The following is an 18,140-nucleotide window of genomic DNA, read 5'->3' on the forward strand; positions in this document are numbered from 1 at the left end:
TATCCCTACTCTCACACACTGCACGGATGACACTGTGGCTTCCTCAGTAGTGTCTCACTGCAAACCCTTATCTCTTAGTTTTCTGTGACTATGCAATGAGCTACTTATCCCAGAATGTGGAACTTTGCACAGACTCTCCAAGTCTACCTTCTCATTTCCCCCTTGCCTTCCTGTTGGAGTTAAGCAAAGTCATTAATTAATTCAACTTAGAAGCTAACCAAAGCAATTTTGGCTTGAGCCAAAATAAAGGTGGTTGAAATTAAATCCCCTCTGGCATTCTTCAGCTCTAAATATTTGAACAGAATATAATTTGCTTCTGAATCTTTTTTTTTTAAGTATAAGTAAGAGACAGGGTTTTTCATTTTTTTAAAAAGACACACTCCCCCTTTTGAGTCAGCAAATTAAAAGGGTGAAAAACGTTCTATAGAAGCTGGTTGTACAGATGATAGCACCCCAATTTGGCTCACAAGGGAAGTAACCATGTTCAATCTAATTAGGGCCTTTTAGGATATTCAGAACTGCTATCATCCTGTAAAGTTGAAGAAAACAGTCTCCTAATTGGCTTCCTGCTGAGGACTCCATAAAAAAGCCTTTATTGTCCTTCTGTGTAACCTACTCTGCACTTTCTTCACAGCTGGACTGTTTTGAACACTGTGGTGCCCTTACCTAAAGGCATGATTGCCAGAAAGTACCATGCTACTAGTACACAAATGTTATTAGTTGCATCAGGAGTTTTTCTCATAATCATGTGTGCAAGGTTTGTGCAGTTTTTGTGCCTTTGGGCTGTAAATCTTGATATCGTTTTACATGTCTGTTATTTTAAAAGCCAATGAGTCGATGCCTGCCCTTTTTTTTTTGCTCTACGTATTGGCCTTTTGGATAACACATATCTGCATCTAAACCTTCACTATACAGCTTAACTTTAGTTACCATATCTTCTGCTTCTCCAAACAGTACCCTATTCATTCATTCATTCACTCAGTTTATGTCCCAGCCTTCTTCCTAAAGGAGCCCAGGGGATCACATTGCTTCTTAACTCTGTAATTTTGACAGGTGTGGGCAAAGAAAGACTAGCTCACATGACCATCTCATCCCAGGACAAGTGCAGCAAAAAGCCAGCCTCTGCTGATTTTCACCTGCTTCAGCCCATGCTCATTTGTTCATGTGCCTTACGATTTGCCTCAGGTCACGTAAAGGCCAGATTCAGCTTTTGGTATGCCATCACATATGCACATTTAGGTTGGTTTGCAGAAGCCCAATTCATGTTAAACTCAGTCTGTAGCCCAAGCAACTCAGCACAGGTCGAAGCATGGTAGAAATCTACAAATGGTGATTTGTCAAGAACAAATCCTGCCAGACTAATCTTATCTCACTTTATCGGGTAACCTCCCTTGTAGACTGTGGGAATGCTGTGGACATAATATATCTCGACTTCAGCGAAGTGTTTCATAAAATGCCCTGTGATATTCTGATTAGCAAGCTAGCTAAACGTAGGCTGGATGGAACGGTTAGCTACAGAGTTGTACTTAAAGAGTCAGGGCCGGCGCCAGACATGCTGGAGCCCTTGGGCACCAGCTTGTCCTGGGCCCCGGCACACACACACACACACACAAACACGCACGTGCACACACGTGCGCCTACCAGCCTCTTGCAGGAAGGGAGCTTCTTCCACCTGCCCGTTCGCTGGCTCTGTCTCTCCTGTCTTTTGCAGTTGTGTGGGCTCCTATGCACACATATCACTGCCATCAACCAAGATGGCGGCAGAGGCTTCAGCCCCTTAGAGAAACCTTGGTTGATGACAGTCCTGCACATGCAGCCTGCGCAGCCGCAAAAGACAGGAGAGACAGGTAGGTGGAGCCAGCAAATGGGTGGGTGGAAGAAGCTCCCTTCCTGCAATCCGCGGCAGCTACTCAGCCGTGAATTACAGGAAAGGAGCACTACTCCTCCCCCACTCTATCAATTGGCCTCTCAGGGGCCTCAGTGCTCCAGGGGCCCTCGGCCAGGGCCCGACCTGGATGCTCTTTAGGACTGGCCATGCAAAGAGTGCTTATCCATGGTTCCTTCTCAAAATGGGGGGAGAAGGGGGGAGGTAACGAGCAGGGTACTGCAGGGATCAGTTCTGGGCCCACTGCTCTTCAACATTTTTATTAATGACTTGGATGAGGAAATGCAGGGAATGCTTACCAAATTTGCAGATGATACAAAATTGGAAGACAGAAACAAAATTCAAAGGGATCTGGCTGAAAACAACAGAATGACTAACAGGGATAAGTGCAAAGTTCTGGGGGGGGGAACCAAATCCACATTTATAAGATGGGGAATACTCGGCTCAGCAATACTACACACAAGAAGAATCTTGGAATTGCTGTGATGTGGCCAATAGTGTGATGTGGCTGCAAAAAAAAGCAAATACTATTTTAGGCTGCATTAACAGAAGTATAGTTTCCAAATTGTGTGAAATATTAGTTCCCCTGGTTAGGCCTCATCTTGAGTACTGTGTCCAGTTCAGAACACTGCACTTTAAGAAGGATGGAGGCAAACGGGAACAGGTTCAGAGTATTGGAAATGGGGCAAGAGCAACTCCTGTTTTGTTCTTTTGTTTATGTTCCAGAAGGGAGATAGAGTTAAGGTCCTCCAGATGGCTAGGCTTGACTACCTTTACCTGTGATGCTCTGACTGACTTCCTTCCGTCGCAGACTGATATGCTTAGGGAAGCTTATCTGTCCCTCCTCCTTCCACCCTTTCCTTCTTCTCTTCTTCGACTGTCAGAGAGAGAGGAGACATCTTTGTCTTTGCTCTCTCTCCTGAGCCATTAGGGCAATGCCCACATCTGGGCACTGCACCTCCAACTTAGTTAGTTAGTTAGAACTAGGTATGACTTTTCTTAGTAGTAGCTTTTCTTATTTGACTAAGTCTTAAGTCTCAGTGATCTAAATGCAGGGTAAAAGCCTGGCACACTCGCATTTCAGACCGATGATGATCTCTGCTCATTTATACAAATTTACATAACAAAGAGGAGGGCAACAAGGATGATCAGGGGACTGGACACAAAGCCCTATGAGGAGAGACTGAAAGTACTGGCCATGTTTAGCCTTGAGAAGAGAAGACTGAGGGAAGATATGATTACACTCTTCAAGTATTTGAAGGGTGTCACACAGAGGACAGCCAAGATCTCCTCAATCATCCCAGAGTGCAGTACATGGAACAATGGGCTCAAGTTACAGGAAGCCAGATTTCGGCTGAACATCAGGAAAAACTTCCTAACTGTTAGAGCAGTACAACAATGGAACCAATGACCTAGGGAGGTGGTAGGCTCTCCAATGATGGAGGCATTCATGAGGCAGCTGGACAACTATTCGTTGGCTATGTTTTAATTTGGATTCCTGCGATGAGCAGGGGGTTGGCCTCAGTGGCCTTATAGGCCTCTTCCAACTCTACTATTCTATTATTCTATATTTTCTGTGGCTTAACAGTTTTGTAAAGCAGCCCTAAATTCCACTAAAATTAAGGAGATAAATTGTCACATAATATTTTCAGTCTCAGATTGTGTGTCTTTTAATCATAGCAGAATGGTATTCCCTCATAAACTTAGTGTAGGAAGAAAAACAAATTGGGAGTCTAGTTTTGATTTTTAAGCATTCCTTCCTATCTGCAATTTTTTCTATATGCAGCTCATGGGAGGGTGAACTTGAAACATTTTGTCCTCTAAATATATTCAGCAAGTGTCTGCATTTTAAAAGCATTGTCTGGTACTACTTTTACTTTCCTATGGAGAGAAAAGAAGGCAGTGTAACAGCAGAAGCAGCTTTGGGAAAACAGGAAGTGGCATCGCATTTCAGTGTGGCAAAGGATGGGGGAGAAATATAAGATGCCTGCAGGCTAGATCAAAACTGAGTACCAAATGGATGGGAGACAGGGCTGGCATCAGGGGTAGCTATCCATAGGCACTTTCAGGGGTCCCCTAAGGTCTCCTGACCATGCCGCTGCTGCTGATCATGCTGCTTAATGCCATCCTGCCTGTTCACTTGCCCTGTCCAAGCATGCAAGCAGTAACAAGTGTGAAGAGATACTGGAGCATCCCTCTGGGTGGTTGTGTGGGTTGGGTCAGAGAGGGAATGGCATGTGAATGGGCAGAGGAGATAGAACCAAGGAAGATGGAGTCTCACTCAGGGAGGGGGGCCACTGAAGGCATATTGCTCAAGCCACTGCCATCCCCCTTCACAAGGGCTGGAGCTGGCACTATGTGCTGTGTTATGTTGGAGATGGCCTCCCAACTCATGTTTGCTCCTAGACATGTGATTCTTCTTTGTAACCCTGGTTATGAATATTTATTGTGGAAGAAAGGGAGGAGAGGGTTTCTCATTTAGGCTTCAGAACACATTTGCCTTTTTGTAAAAAGCAAGTCCAAACAACAAGCTTTTGCATTTGACCCTCACAATGGGGAACTGGCAAAGAAACTAACAGTACTTTTTCACTAAATGTCACCCACATATGCACAATCCATACACTGTCCTTCCATGGGAAAAGGATGTGATAAATTATTCAGGGTTTATCTCTACAAATACAAATTGGAATTTTGTTTTGTTGGAGTGGGCAGGTGGCCATGGCATGGTGAAGTGGGAGGAGATTTTGTGTACGAGAAGAGGAACGTTTTGTTATTTGTCTGTTATTTGGTGCAATCTTGCTCCCATGAATTTGCAATAAGCTGCCTGAATACCAAGCAAAATCAACACATCCTCTGAAAAGAACAATTTCAGTTACTGCCAGGAATTTCCTTGTGGCAAGAAGTTGCAAAGGCGTGCTACCTGGAATATAGTTCAGAATTGCAATCATATTCAAGATGTGCCTTCAATTTCAAATGAGCAGAATATGCTGATACTGGAAACTCCAGCAGACAACTAACAATCATCATAGTTCCACCATGGTCTCATCCAGGCATCATATTGCATACATGGCAGATAAACATAACAGCTGTTTGACAACCTACAGTCAAGTTCTGTTAGGATATAAATACAACATGGCCAGGATTGGCCTCCTTATTCTTGTAAAGAAGAATTAATTTTGGCTGAGGAAGGGATTACGTTTGTCACCAGTAACCAATAGTTAAGGAAACTAGAGGAATCAAAGGTGAAAAGCTATGCCCATCCTGAGCAGGACATTCCCAATCTGGGCAGAAACACTGTTGACGAGCAAATCAAGCATTTCACATTGGCCCCCAAGCATCTGTAGATGCATGAATAGTGTTAATGATTACAGTGACAATGAAAGTCAGACTTCTCAGATACTGTACATATAATGGTGTAATAAGTCTCTCATGGTGTAGATTTTTGTATCACTATTAAATCAAAGAAGCTACAGCCAGCAAGAATCTAAATAATTCCCCAAAGGTTACAGCTTGTCTATTCTTTTCAAGGGAGGACATCTGGCTCCAAAGAATATTGTATGGAACCTGTAACCTAACTGCAAAAGTGGGTTCACAAAATAATGATTCAGGAAATAACTGGGTTCAGGCATTCTGGATCCCTAGGCAGGCATTAAAGTGTCCTCTATTCTCAATAGAGTCTAGAGCTTCAGATTCATTTAGCATCCATTGCGTTAACTCCCGGCATATTGCTAGTACCCAAATAAACTATCTCCTTTTCACCATGTTCCCACAGCTCCTTTTCTCATGAGCCCCTCTTTAGCTTCAGTGTCCAGCTGCTCAGTTACCTATGTTTTATTTTTGGTTGCATTACTGGATTTCCTCTCTTCTCCCTCCATGGCCTGTTGTCTTGTCCTTTCTTGCTCCCTAATGCCATTTTTCTTTTGCTTCTGAGCAAAGAATCATATATGTTAGGGAGATGTTAGGAAGGAAATGTTCACTCTACCTGATGCTGCAACAAAAGTGCCACCAGTGCACCTTTCCTAGTGTCTCCTCAAGAGTCAGGATCATTTTGCTAAGCATGCTCATGCACCACTTCCTGGAGAAATCATACAGACTTACATGGACAGTATCTGTGTTCTTACTACTCCTTACATCGTCTCACAGAACATCCTATACAATGAAGACATTTCTATGGAAAGCTCCAGAAATCATCCCTACCCATATACAATTCTTCATGGGTTGGGGTATAATAATTTCAATTTTCAATGTTACATCAACTCAGCTTCTGTTTATTATGCATTTACTAGGGTAACAGACCATCTGGGCTAGATACCATACAAATGGAATAATGTCACCCTTGATGGATTCTGCGCTGGTCTTTCCTATAAAAAATTCTTCAGCACATTTGTGGATCTAGCAAGAAGCAACTCGGGGCTCGACTGTATGCAAGTGTACTTGAGAGAATCATCATGCGCAGTATGATTGAAGAAATCTTTAAAAGTTGCCTGGTCCTTACCTTTGCGCATAAAAGCAGATAACTGTATTACAAAATCATGAAACTCTGGGGGTAGAAAAGGCCAGCTGCCCCACTACCCTGGGTTAAGACATTCAATGGTATAATGTAATGAAATCCATGTCCAACATACTCAATACACTTTTTTCTAATGTTTATTGCTCTTTGGGGGTGGGGAAAAAGACATTTTTAAAGAGATAATGGCTGGGGAGGAAAGGCTTAAACTTCCCCACCCCATATACTGATGACAATCAGTGATACTGATTAGTTTTTATAATTTTGGAAAAATCAATCAATTCTATGATTAAATTAAATCACTAAGAATGTAATATTTTGAACAGAAGCATGTAAGAGCTTCCCCAACAACAGAGAAGCCCATTTAGAAATTAGGAAAAGTCATTATGTGACTATATCAGTGTATTACATGAATTTAGAACAAAAGGCAACACAACAATTCTGATCTCCAGTAAATAAATGAAACTAAGTACCTGCTGATCATCTACAATGTTCTTAAACTTTAAACAAAGTTATATACAAAATAGTCAGAAAATTAAGTTACATGCTCCACAGACTGAAAATAAGAATGGTCTGAAGGTTTGGGAAAGGATACTGATTAAAGTTGCCTTCACTTTGCACTTGCAAGAAAATTAAGATTGTGCTCATCCCATCAGTGAAATAACTTCTGGAGGGAAATTCCTCTGTTTCTGAACTAGACAGCACATTTGACACCAGCTTTTGAGTTTCAGATAAAAATCACTGTATCACTCCACAAAATGGTTACCAAATCAATGTAACACAATGGCTCCAACTTAAAGTGCAACGATGTATACAATAAAGAAGCTGAGCACAAACATAATGAATGGATGTACTCATGGGGATGGAGCCTGGACGTAAGTAACAAGGATGAAGGCCTCTATCAAATTTTGGAGGCATTCAGAGCAATGAACTATATTTCAGCTCAGAATGTGAAAACAACAGTGTAAATGTTTATAGGCCTTTTTATAAACAATATGAGATCTGGTGACTGTGCTGCGGCAAAATACAAGAGAGGAAGATTATACAGCTTTCAAATAATTTTACATTTAATGCTTCACAAAAATGGAAGATGTGTGGGTGGATAGATAGATAGCTTTGCTGCTGCTTGTTGTTAATCCCGAGTGATCACTTTACTACTGGGATTACAAAGAAAGGAAGTGTACAACCACAAGTGGTTGTTGTAGTGGTGGTGGGGTGTGTGTGTGTGTGTGTGTGTGTGTTTAAAAACTTATTAAATTATGAAGTTCACAAAATGTTGAAAGCTTAGGAGTAAAAAGAGAGATATCATCACTAATAACAAAACATATACTCTTTATAGCACAATCAAGATTCTGTATGACAAAATCATCACACATGGATGCCCCATGAAAGAGAAGAAATTCATTTTCCCAGGTACAAAATACTGTACTTTGGATATTCATTAACTTCTAACAAAAGCTCAATCCTGAAAGAAGATGTAGGACATAAGTATCAAATTTGCATTTATTACACATGAAATTTTACTATGTAGCACAGCATTTGAGAAAGGGATCCTTCTTCATAGATTGTCAAGAAAACATTGAACAGACAACTGTTGGAGATGCCTCAGGAATAGGATATCCTATTAGACCCTATTAATGCCTTTCTAGTTCCAGTTCTATGATTTTATGCACATTTGGATATCATGTCATATAAATGGCCATTTCACCATTTCACAGATGAGAAATTAGTTAGCTTTCTCATCTGTGGCCATCTCTGTGCCCTCAGAAGAAATATCGGAGAACAGAGTACTTTGATGGTATACTACACAATTGCTGAGTTTTGCTGCAAACTAATTGACAAAACACATTAGAAAGAAATCTTTAAAAAAATCAAATCAAGCAGCTCCTTCAAATTAGCAAGCAAAGTCATTTTCCTTAGGTTGTGTATTGCATATTTTCCACTTTTCCTGGTTCTCTTGCTCTTTTTTTCTTCATTCTGAATAGAATTCAGTGCCAAATGCAAGCGCTCCTGGTTTCAGCAGAGATTGGTTTCACTTGGGAGTGGAGCTCCTATTGGAACTGATCCCAGCAGGGCTTGCATTCAGTGCTGAATTTAAACAGCACCAAATGCAGACCCTGCTTCCAAGCACATGTCCACTCCCAATTGTCCTTGACAGTCACAGCTTTACTTGTCCTGCACCTGGCCAGCCCAAAACAGCTATGTTGGCCTGATGGGCCTAAATTGGCTCTTAGGACAGAAGTATTAAATGTTTAAAATACTGTCTTAGAGAAATAAAAACCACCCACGAGATTGCCAGTGACATCATGTTTAGTGTCATTTGTAGTTAGACCATCAGCAAGTCACATGACCAAGTGAGTGTTGGAAGCTGTTTGGACAAAACCAACCAATCTACTTGCCATACCACTACCTCACCTTCTTCCCACTATTTCTGCCCATCCTCAGCTCTTTGGCAGGTGCTTTCCAGGACCAGATATCCTGCATCCACTTATACAGGCATTCTGTAATTTTTTTGGCTAACTTCCGAACATACAGACACACACACATCAATTCTTGAGAAGAATATGATTGTGTTTCAGAAAAGAAATGGAATTAAGCCTTTCTGACAGACAGACTCTAATTCTAAGGTGTGCTGAGGGAGGTGGCTCACCATAGTCTTTCTTGCAATACTTCTTCATGTTGATCTTCAGCTTCCCTTTGGATGCCTTGCAGTATGAATCACAGTCTTCAGGGGAGACAAGAAGGAAGGAGAAGAAAACATTAACAAAACAAATTAGTCTTAAAATGAATGAAAGGCTTGGGGAAATAGGGAGGAATGGGGGGGGGTTGCAAAGAGAGGAGAGAGCAGTAAAAGCTGTCGCCTGCAATGAATAAGCAGCATGCCCCTGATATCCATCTGCCGGGACCTGATTGGGTCATCTAATGGGGCATTCACTGAAAACCTTCCTTTCTAAAGAAAGCTTCTCACAAAAGAAGCCATCCTCCTCACCCTTTCCCTCCCCTCCTGACAAATTCTTTAAACTGCCCTCTGCAGGCTGCCACCACTCGGTTGCCTCCATGGGAGACCCCAGGGCCTCCCTTATTGTGCCACCCAGATCTTTAGAGAGCCACAGCCTGCTCCCCAGTTCTTAAACTGCAAACTGGAGCCTGATTAAAGCCCACAGAAGCCTCTTTGTCAACCCCTAACCCAGACCTGTGTCAGGCTTTGGCATTCATTGCAAAGGGATTCTGGCTGGGGTCACTCCTCAACAAAAGAGTTCAGGGAGGAAATTAGCAGCCTATGAAGCATTAGCAAAGTCTTTGGCGTCCACTCTACTGGAGTGTGCAAATAAAATGCCCCAGTGGATTGCTTCATTTCTATGGACCTTACTGCTGTGATACGATGGATTTACTTCTGAACATCATCCTGTGTTCCAGTGCTGCTAATGTGATTCTGTGCTGTGATTTTAGCACAGTCTCCATCCTGCTTTGGCTGTACTAGAGCTATTTTCGTACCACTTGAAAGCACTGGGAGTGCCCTGGGAATAAAAGACTGTTCTTTGCTGTCACATTTTACTCTCTCTTTCCTGTCACTGGCAGGGTTGGGCTGGGGTGAGCTGCACAGAAGGCAAGTTCTCCATGCACTGTCTTCCCAAGTATGTCAGAGTACAATGTTTCTACAATAACATTCATGCTTTTGCACAATTGGTGCACAAATGGGCTGGGTCAGGTAAACATGATGCAGTTATGAAAAGATGTATTGATAAATATTTTGATTCATTATGCGTATGCTCTGCTCTTTCTTTAGAAAGGTCAGAGCAGCTTATATGGGGTTCCCCAGGGTTTTCTATCCAGACTGATCAGGTCCAATTCTTGTTTCTGTAAAAACAGTATGTTCAAGAGCTAGAGACATTGTGATCATGTGAGGGACTATATAATGGAAAGCAGCAACCATGGTAATATTATTTATTTATATCCCTCTATTCTACAGCATGGTATAGTGGCTAAGGTGTCGGACTACGACCTGGGAGACCAGAGTTTGAATCCCCACACAGCCACGAAGCTCACTGGGTGACCTTGGGCCAGTCACTGCCTCTCAGCCTCAGAGGAAGGCAATGGTAAACCTCCTCTGAATACCCTTTACCATGAAAACCCTATTCATAGGGTCACCATAAATCGGAATCGACTTGAAGGCAGTCCATTTCCATTTTTTTTCATTCTACAAAAGCCAGCCAGAGCAGCATATAGCATGAACAAAAGAACCATATAATATAATCAGGAAAACATAAGTACAATGACCTATCTCATTGTGTTGTGAACAGGATGTAGATGATAAAGATAATAAAAGTGTTTAGCAATTTTTATAATTATACCAGAAGTCTATCAGTTTCCATGAGCAATGGAGGAGGGAAAATTCCAGCCCCATCATCACACATTCACACTTACAGTCTCTCACTCCCCTACTTTTCCACCCCTGCCCTCACCCTCTTGCATATCACTGAGGCCACTGCCACAGAAAGCAAAAAGGATAGGACCAAGCCTACCTTTTCCAAACTTTGCCCTGCCTCTCCCCACTCACATGGACTCAGTGAGAGATATTTACAACAAGGGCAGTCCCTACCTGCACAACTCCACATTTTAGGTTATGTTTCTGGAAAATACTATAGTGGGATGGATTGTTTAGAGAATGGGATGGAAAGAAGCATTATTTCATTTAATCACCACAACCACAAGAAATGACCGTTAGTCAATGTTTCTTTCCACTGACTAAAAAAAAAGAGAACAAAACCAAACTCAAACACTTTGTTGTAGTGATGGGTTTAGCATCCCCCTTGAAATTCCCCCCAAAATAGGCAAAGTGCCACCTCCCGATTGTGACCACTGAATGGGGCTGCATAAGTGGGAGGACCATTATCACTCAGAACACAAATATAAATGATATAGACATATATGTTATTGCCCATAGATATGAGACTGCAGAGCTTTGCCTAATGACTGAAAATAGTTCAATACAAGTTCAATTCTTGCTTAAGATTTATTGTGGAAAAACATCAACCACATTAGGATTGGAGGGAGTGGAAATGGAGAGGGAAGAGCAGGCCACATTCTGACAGTTAAAATGATCTGCCAAATGCTATAATACAAATCTAATGAAGGGCTGGAGGATAACCCTCCCTGTCTGTCCCTAGTTTATCATTTACTATAAAGCAAATTCCTTGTTCTGGGCATATCTCACACTAATATCTTTATCCTTGACCTATCTACTGTGGAATTGTTCTGTGGTCCTATTGACAACAAAAGAAGCTGTCAAAAGGTGACTCATCCCAACTGACCTCATTTAGTTTACCACTACTGAAGGCTTCAGTCCCGCTGCCTTAAATGGGTCCCTTGCCATTGATTTCTGTAAGAGGACTGCAATATTAGACTGATTTTCAAAGATTTTGAAGAAAATTTGGATTCCATATCCCAAGCCAATGAGAAAATATTTGAATGTGTGTTACTAAGTTTGTTAGAGCCCCCATTCACTGTGGTGAATGCTGTCCTGGTGGTTACCAATTAGTGATCCATCAGCAGAAGCTGAGACCAAGCCTACAAGCAGCAACATCCTGATGCTTGGGAATAACAAGGCATAGATGATAAAGAGAACCAGTGTGGTGTAGTGGTTAGAGTGTTGGACTATGCCCTGGGACACAAGGGTTCAAATCTTCACTCAGCTATGAAGCTTATTAGGTGACCTTTGGCCAGTCCACTGTCTCTCAGTCTAACCTACCTCACAGGGTTGTTGTGAGGATAGAATGGGGAGGGGAGAACCATGTTTACCACCTTGAACTTCTTGGAGAAAATGTAGAATATAAATGTAAGAAATAAATATATAAATATAAAATCAATTTTGGCTTTGGGATTCAAACAAAAGCACCTGTATAATATATCAGGGCTTACATAAGATACAGGTCAAGCTTGCATTTAAGTTATAAATAGAATTGTGGTTCAAATTTATTTTTCTGTGCAGTCCTTTTTGTTTACTTTTACTTTTTTCAAATGTGCACTCTCCTAAGTAAATTTAATTTCTTGTTTTTACTGTTTTGCCCTTTACATGCTATTTCCTTAGTTGTGAGGATAAACTTACATTGTCTCGATGCAGCTGACAAATCTCTAATATTTCTAGCTGATTCCTCAGGATCCAAGGCTCAGAGTACTGCATGCTAAATGTGGGTTGTGACTGATTTCCCAGGCTTTAGGTCTCACAGTGGTGCTTGAGAAAATGAAAACAATGCTGGCAGTAGCCCAACCAAACCTGGTTTCAGGATAGAAATTCTGGAGTTATTGTTTCTAACACCCAGAGAAAGAACAGGGAAGGCTCACAACTCTCAAGGACCGCTTAAATTTAGCCTGACCAATGGTATCTTTCATTTATGCAGTCCCCTTAAGCTGGGGAGCTCATTCTTCCAAATGGCAAAGAATGATAAATCAAACTCTCTCATATCCTGCCACCCCACCCCCAAATCATCAAAATTCTACTATTTTGAGAATTTTGAGAGGGAATGTTATCTGGACACGTGAATATTCTCTAAATCTTTGATGGGTGTTTAGTATTCTGTCAATGCAAACCTAAGCATGTCTACTCAGACACACACACACACAAATTGTGCAACATTTGACAATATCTGACAGCTGGCATGGAGCAGCGTTATCAAGACTTTAGGAGTCAGCGCTTGACACAGAGTAGTGTTTGGTATTTGAGTTATTACAACATGTAGTAATGAATATCTGACAACTATTTGACAGCTAACATGAAGTAGGGGCTACCAAGATACATATAGGAATCAACATTTGACAGTAGATGTACCATTGCAATCAGTGCTTGGCAGATGACTTGCAATTGAAGTTAGCAAATTGTATAGTTAACTTCTTTCAGTCAAATTCTAATGTTGAATTTCAATTCCAGATTCAAGTCTTATGTTGAATTTTGAAATCAAATACCATGTTTTGGAAATTCAACAGATTTTGAGCTTTTGACAAAAAAAAAACTTTTCAGCTCTAAATCCAGTTCTTCCTTAATTCAGTTTACTACTCTGTAGGACCATGGCAGCAATAGCAGCACAAGGCAGAGCACTATTTACAGCACTTGCAGAGTGCAGACCAAGGGTTTTGCAAGAGTCAGGAGCCTAATTCAGCACACTTGATATCCACAACCTGCACAGAAACTGTTGCAAACACCATACTAATGATTGCAGCCCAATGGACTAGTGATGAGGGCAACACAGTCCAAATCAGCAATAGCAATGTCAACACCACATAGTAGTGGGTACTTCTACTGTTGAGATATTGTTGCCCCTCCGCCAACATCATTGGGGAAAGTTGCCATCTAGATATAGCCCTTGTGGAGGGTGGAAGACTATAACTCCAAACACGTTTCTCTTTGCCAGACGCTCTTGTTTTCTCTTCTTGCCCCTGACAGTCTTGAGCAGAGATATAATGCCTGTGTAATTGACACAGAAAGTATCTAGCAAGTATAGTGTGGGTTTAGGTTATCTATAAGGGCAGTGTTGCTTCCTCCTGGATTATGCAATATTCTATTTCCACCGTCTCCAACAGGAACCAGTACTGTATCAGACAAAAAATGTATTAAGTAATCACAGGGAAATTGTGAAGTGAATTATTCACTGTTATGGATTCTCAGCTTCTTGGCTTGGAGGATTAGAGCAGAGCCCAGCCGCTCTGCATAGAACTGATGCAGGACTACAGATGTATTGTAGTGGATAATACTTTTATTCCCATCTTCTTCAGTGTAACACAAGGCACGTCCAGTTATTCAAACAAGCATGTCTCTCCTGCACCTTGATGGTCTCTCTACTTGGACCAAGCACTCTTCCAGAGAGAAAGCATTCTGAGAGAAGCTTTGTGGAGTTTGCCTACACTGAGACAGTGAGGCCAAAGTATAGAAGTAGAGTAAACTCCTGGTTTACACTGAGCAAGTAGAAACCCATTTGTGCCAGTTTGGAAGAATAGCAAGGCTACCAGAGGGGCACACAACACTGGCAAGAATGCAACTGTAAGCTCCCAGGTCCTAGGAAGTTGCAAACTTGCCTTTCCTAAATGGAGGAAATGTTAGTCTTCTTGAATTAAAAAAAACAACACTTGGCGAGCTGCAACACCCCACCCACTGCCCTGCAATCTCATGCCCATCCATCAAAACAAGATGAATCTGGGAAATAATACCTTTTAAAAATATATACAGTATTTGAAAAATCCTTAAAGCAGCTGTTTTGTCTCATTTGCAGCTTAGGAACATGTCAGGAGCAATTTCACAGCTAAACACCTTTCCAATGTGTTTGTTTAGTTATTTTCTGAAAGGTTCCTTCATAAATTACTTTTTTGTACTTCTTGCATATGTACAGGAGTGAGTATGGGCAATATTAAAAACCCACCATTGGTGCTTCCACAAATGATACATAGCCTTGCCTGTACAGTCTCCACCACGATCCTTCTGTGATCTACTAAGCCTTGAACAAAAAATTCCCAGGATGCTGCTGCCTGTGCTCTCAGGATGGTGTCCATGTGGAGATGGAGATCATGGGATAACCGAAATGTCTGGTGCCAAGGCCATGCAGTACTAAACACTTCTTAAATAACTTTGCTAGAGACATTTGGAGCCTATGATAAAGTGCACTGCTTGTGTCAGCTGGGATGCATCATCCTAGACAGAATGCCCGACCGTTGGGAGACATAGTGGCCATATTTGCAGTACATGATATTCTGGTTGTAGTTTCTGGGATACTGGTTCATGTTGTTCACAGCACAACTGTTTTGCTCCATCTTCAGCTTCACATTTTATTTTCCTGTATATGCACATTGGATTAAGCCAGCTGCTTATTGATCACCCTCTCAGAATGGTCAACATCATAATTGTTTTAATTTTTCAGAACTATTTCACACTGTCACACTTGTGTCTGATTTGGGAACAAAATGTATCATGCACAGAAACAAACTGGGATGGAGAGATTACAGGGACATGATTATCTCAATCCATAGTTGATGTGGTAGCTATAATATTTTTCACATGATGAGCTGAAGCAGAAAATTTGCCATACAGTTTTAAGCAGGATAGTATTATACTTATACCAGGCAGACGACAGATGGCTACAGATAATCTTCAAGTCACATAAAAATGACTTGTGAAGTAGACTACAGATCTGATATTTTGGAGGAGTTGGCTCTGTTTTTCAGCTAGATGAACCAAACCTCCTGAATAACAAAGGTGCTGGGGTTTTTATGAGGTGGCACTATAGCATAGAGCTTCCATTCCTGCCAAACTCATAGTTCCCTTACATTATCTCACATCCTGTGTGTACAAAGCAGCACCTGTTTCCAGGGAAAGTCTAAGGGTTTAAGAAGAGACTAGGAAATGTACCAATAAGTACTATGAGCACAGTTCATTAAAGAGAGATCAGTGTATTTGCTTGGATAGCCATGATACTCTATATAACATAGCAAAAACAGAAGCCAATGAATCAACAGACAGCATAGCTTCAAGTTAATCCCATCTCTGTGGAACTGCATGATCCAGCTGCTTTGTGCTCCAGCTACGGGGCCACGTCTCCAAAGCCTTTATAAGAAGTAGCTTGACCCCAAAACCTGCAGCAGGCCACAACTTCAGCACAAAGTATAGAATGTAAAGGAAAGTGCATAAGGAGAAATGGTGTCATTCAGCATTGGGCCAAAAAAAAAAGGCTGCAGGAAAAGACCTAGTAATTCTCTATAGCTAATCACATCAAAGGGTTAAAAAAGAATGAGACAACTTTAGGTTTCACTCTATCATATAATGAATTATAGTTAGAGGGAATGGCCATTTACAGACAAACCACCTGAACATTTTCCAGACGTTTCCAAACCCAAATAAGAGCCACATAACCGACCATGGTTACACAGCCAATGCTGGACAGAAGGGGTACAATGAGAAGTCGAAGCAGGGAACACCTCACAGATAGGGTAGCTGGGGTATATTTTTGCTAACCTTGATACAATCTCTATCTCCCATATTAAAATACAATTCAGATAAAATAGACCAATTTAGTGATGAATTCTTACTCTTACTACAAGATGTTGAACTCAGACAGGTCCCACCCCACCCAATCCTACAATTCTAGGAATTTTATGCTTAGGCTCAATCTGTCCTTGGAGTGAGCTTATTGGTTTTAATATCTTCAAGATCAACTTCAGAGCAGCAAATGGTTCTAAGGGTGACTGTAAAAATGTTTTCACAGAGACAGTGTCTGCTTTCTGTGCCAAGTAACTACAATTTCCGCCAAATGTTTTGCTACTTTCTTTCATTGATTGATCCTGCCTTTATCTTTGCAACCTTAGGGTGACTGGTCACGGCTTGGGACAGAGGTCCTATGCAGGAAACTGCATGCAGTGGGTCTGCCTTGCAACCATAATTCAGCACAAAGCCTAGGTGAATCTATCATACAGAAGACTGGTTGTGAGTTACACCAGAACTATTTTAAACAAGATGAAATTGCTTCATAGAAGGCATTTTGAGAACAGGATTAACATGAAACCTCTATGCAAGCCATCATATGTCACATCCTACATGTATGTAAACTGCTTAATGCGCCTTCTGCAGATACAGAATTTCTTCATGTGGCACTGACAGACAGGACTTTATACAGAACAAGTCCTCACATCAGGATGCAGAGAAAACTAGGTTTATTTTTTCCTTTGGCTCTGGAATTAGTTTATTATATTTCACAACTCTACATTTAGAAAAAGCTAAAGTCTTATCAGTGATAGAGGAAAGACTCTCTGCAAACTAGGAACAATGAACCAGCTTCTCCTTTATGTGCAGATCTTGATTCAGGAACTGTTTTTCATGTATCTTTTTCTTTGATTTGAATAGTGTCACACATTGCTATATAGTAGGGCCCCGCTCATACGGCAGGTTCCGTTCTGGCCCGCCACTGTAAAGCGAAATCTGCCATAAAGCAGAACGCATTGACTAACATTATCTAAAATGGCGCCCAAAGCCCGAAAAATGCCGTAAAAGTGGAACAAGCACCGTAGGAGCGGGTCCTTTCTGCAATTGACAACCGCTGTACCGGTGGAACGCTGCAAAGCAGAGTGCTGCAAAGCAGGGCCCTACTGTATGTCAAACATTACCCTTCCTTTCCTATACTTTTTTTTTAATCATCAGACAAATCTATTTCAACTACAAAGTTGCACTAGAGCAAGGGTAAATGCTAGCCCAACAAGATTTCCTTCCCCTCTCCTCCCCCTCCATGCACCCAACACTGTCCCTAAACCTGTTTTAAAGGGTTTGGGGGAAACCCAGAACAGATTTAGGGGGCATGTGGGGGGGGGCAGAAGGAGACAGGACATTGTTCCGTTGCACAAGGCAAAATCCTTGTGCTGATGGAACAATCTGCTTAGTGCTACGTTGAATACAACCCAATGCCATTATTGCAGAGATCTGTCTATTCTGCTCTTTGTATGGGGCTTAGAAGTATTTTAAGTACTTAATACATAAATAATAACAAACAAACAAATGTCTTATGTGCTGGCTGAACACACCCAGATTTCATTACACCTTCTAGCAGTCGAAGGATGAAAGTAAAAAACAAGGAACACCTATTTCCACAGCCACCTGGGGTTGTAGTCAACTAAGTCCTACTCAGAATATGCCCATTTAAATAATTAACCCTAAGTCAGTCATGTCCACTAACTTCAATGGGTGTAGTAGCACTGACTATCACCCCTGGTTTACACTCA

General features: G+C 41.5%; 1 protein-coding gene across 2 annotated transcripts in view; it reads right to left on the bottom strand.

Moving 5' to 3' along the window:
* The window catches only part of NTN1 (netrin 1), a 211,496-nt gene that overhangs the window by 20,309 nt on the left and 173,047 nt on the right, over positions 1-18,140 (bottom strand). For both annotated transcript variants that reach the window (XM_061616504.1, XM_061616503.1), the window contains one exon: positions 9,043-9,117. In XM_061616504.1, coding sequence (XP_061472488.1) covers positions 9,043-9,117 — 75 coding nt within the window. The remainder of the gene's footprint in view (positions 1-9,042; positions 9,118-18,140) is intronic.

This window comes from Rhineura floridana, chromosome 3, assembly GCF_030035675.1.
Source record: "Rhineura floridana isolate rRhiFlo1 chromosome 3, rRhiFlo1.hap2, whole genome shotgun sequence".
In the NCBI taxonomy this organism is placed as follows: Eukaryota; Metazoa; Chordata; class Lepidosauria; order Squamata; family Rhineuridae; genus Rhineura; species Rhineura floridana.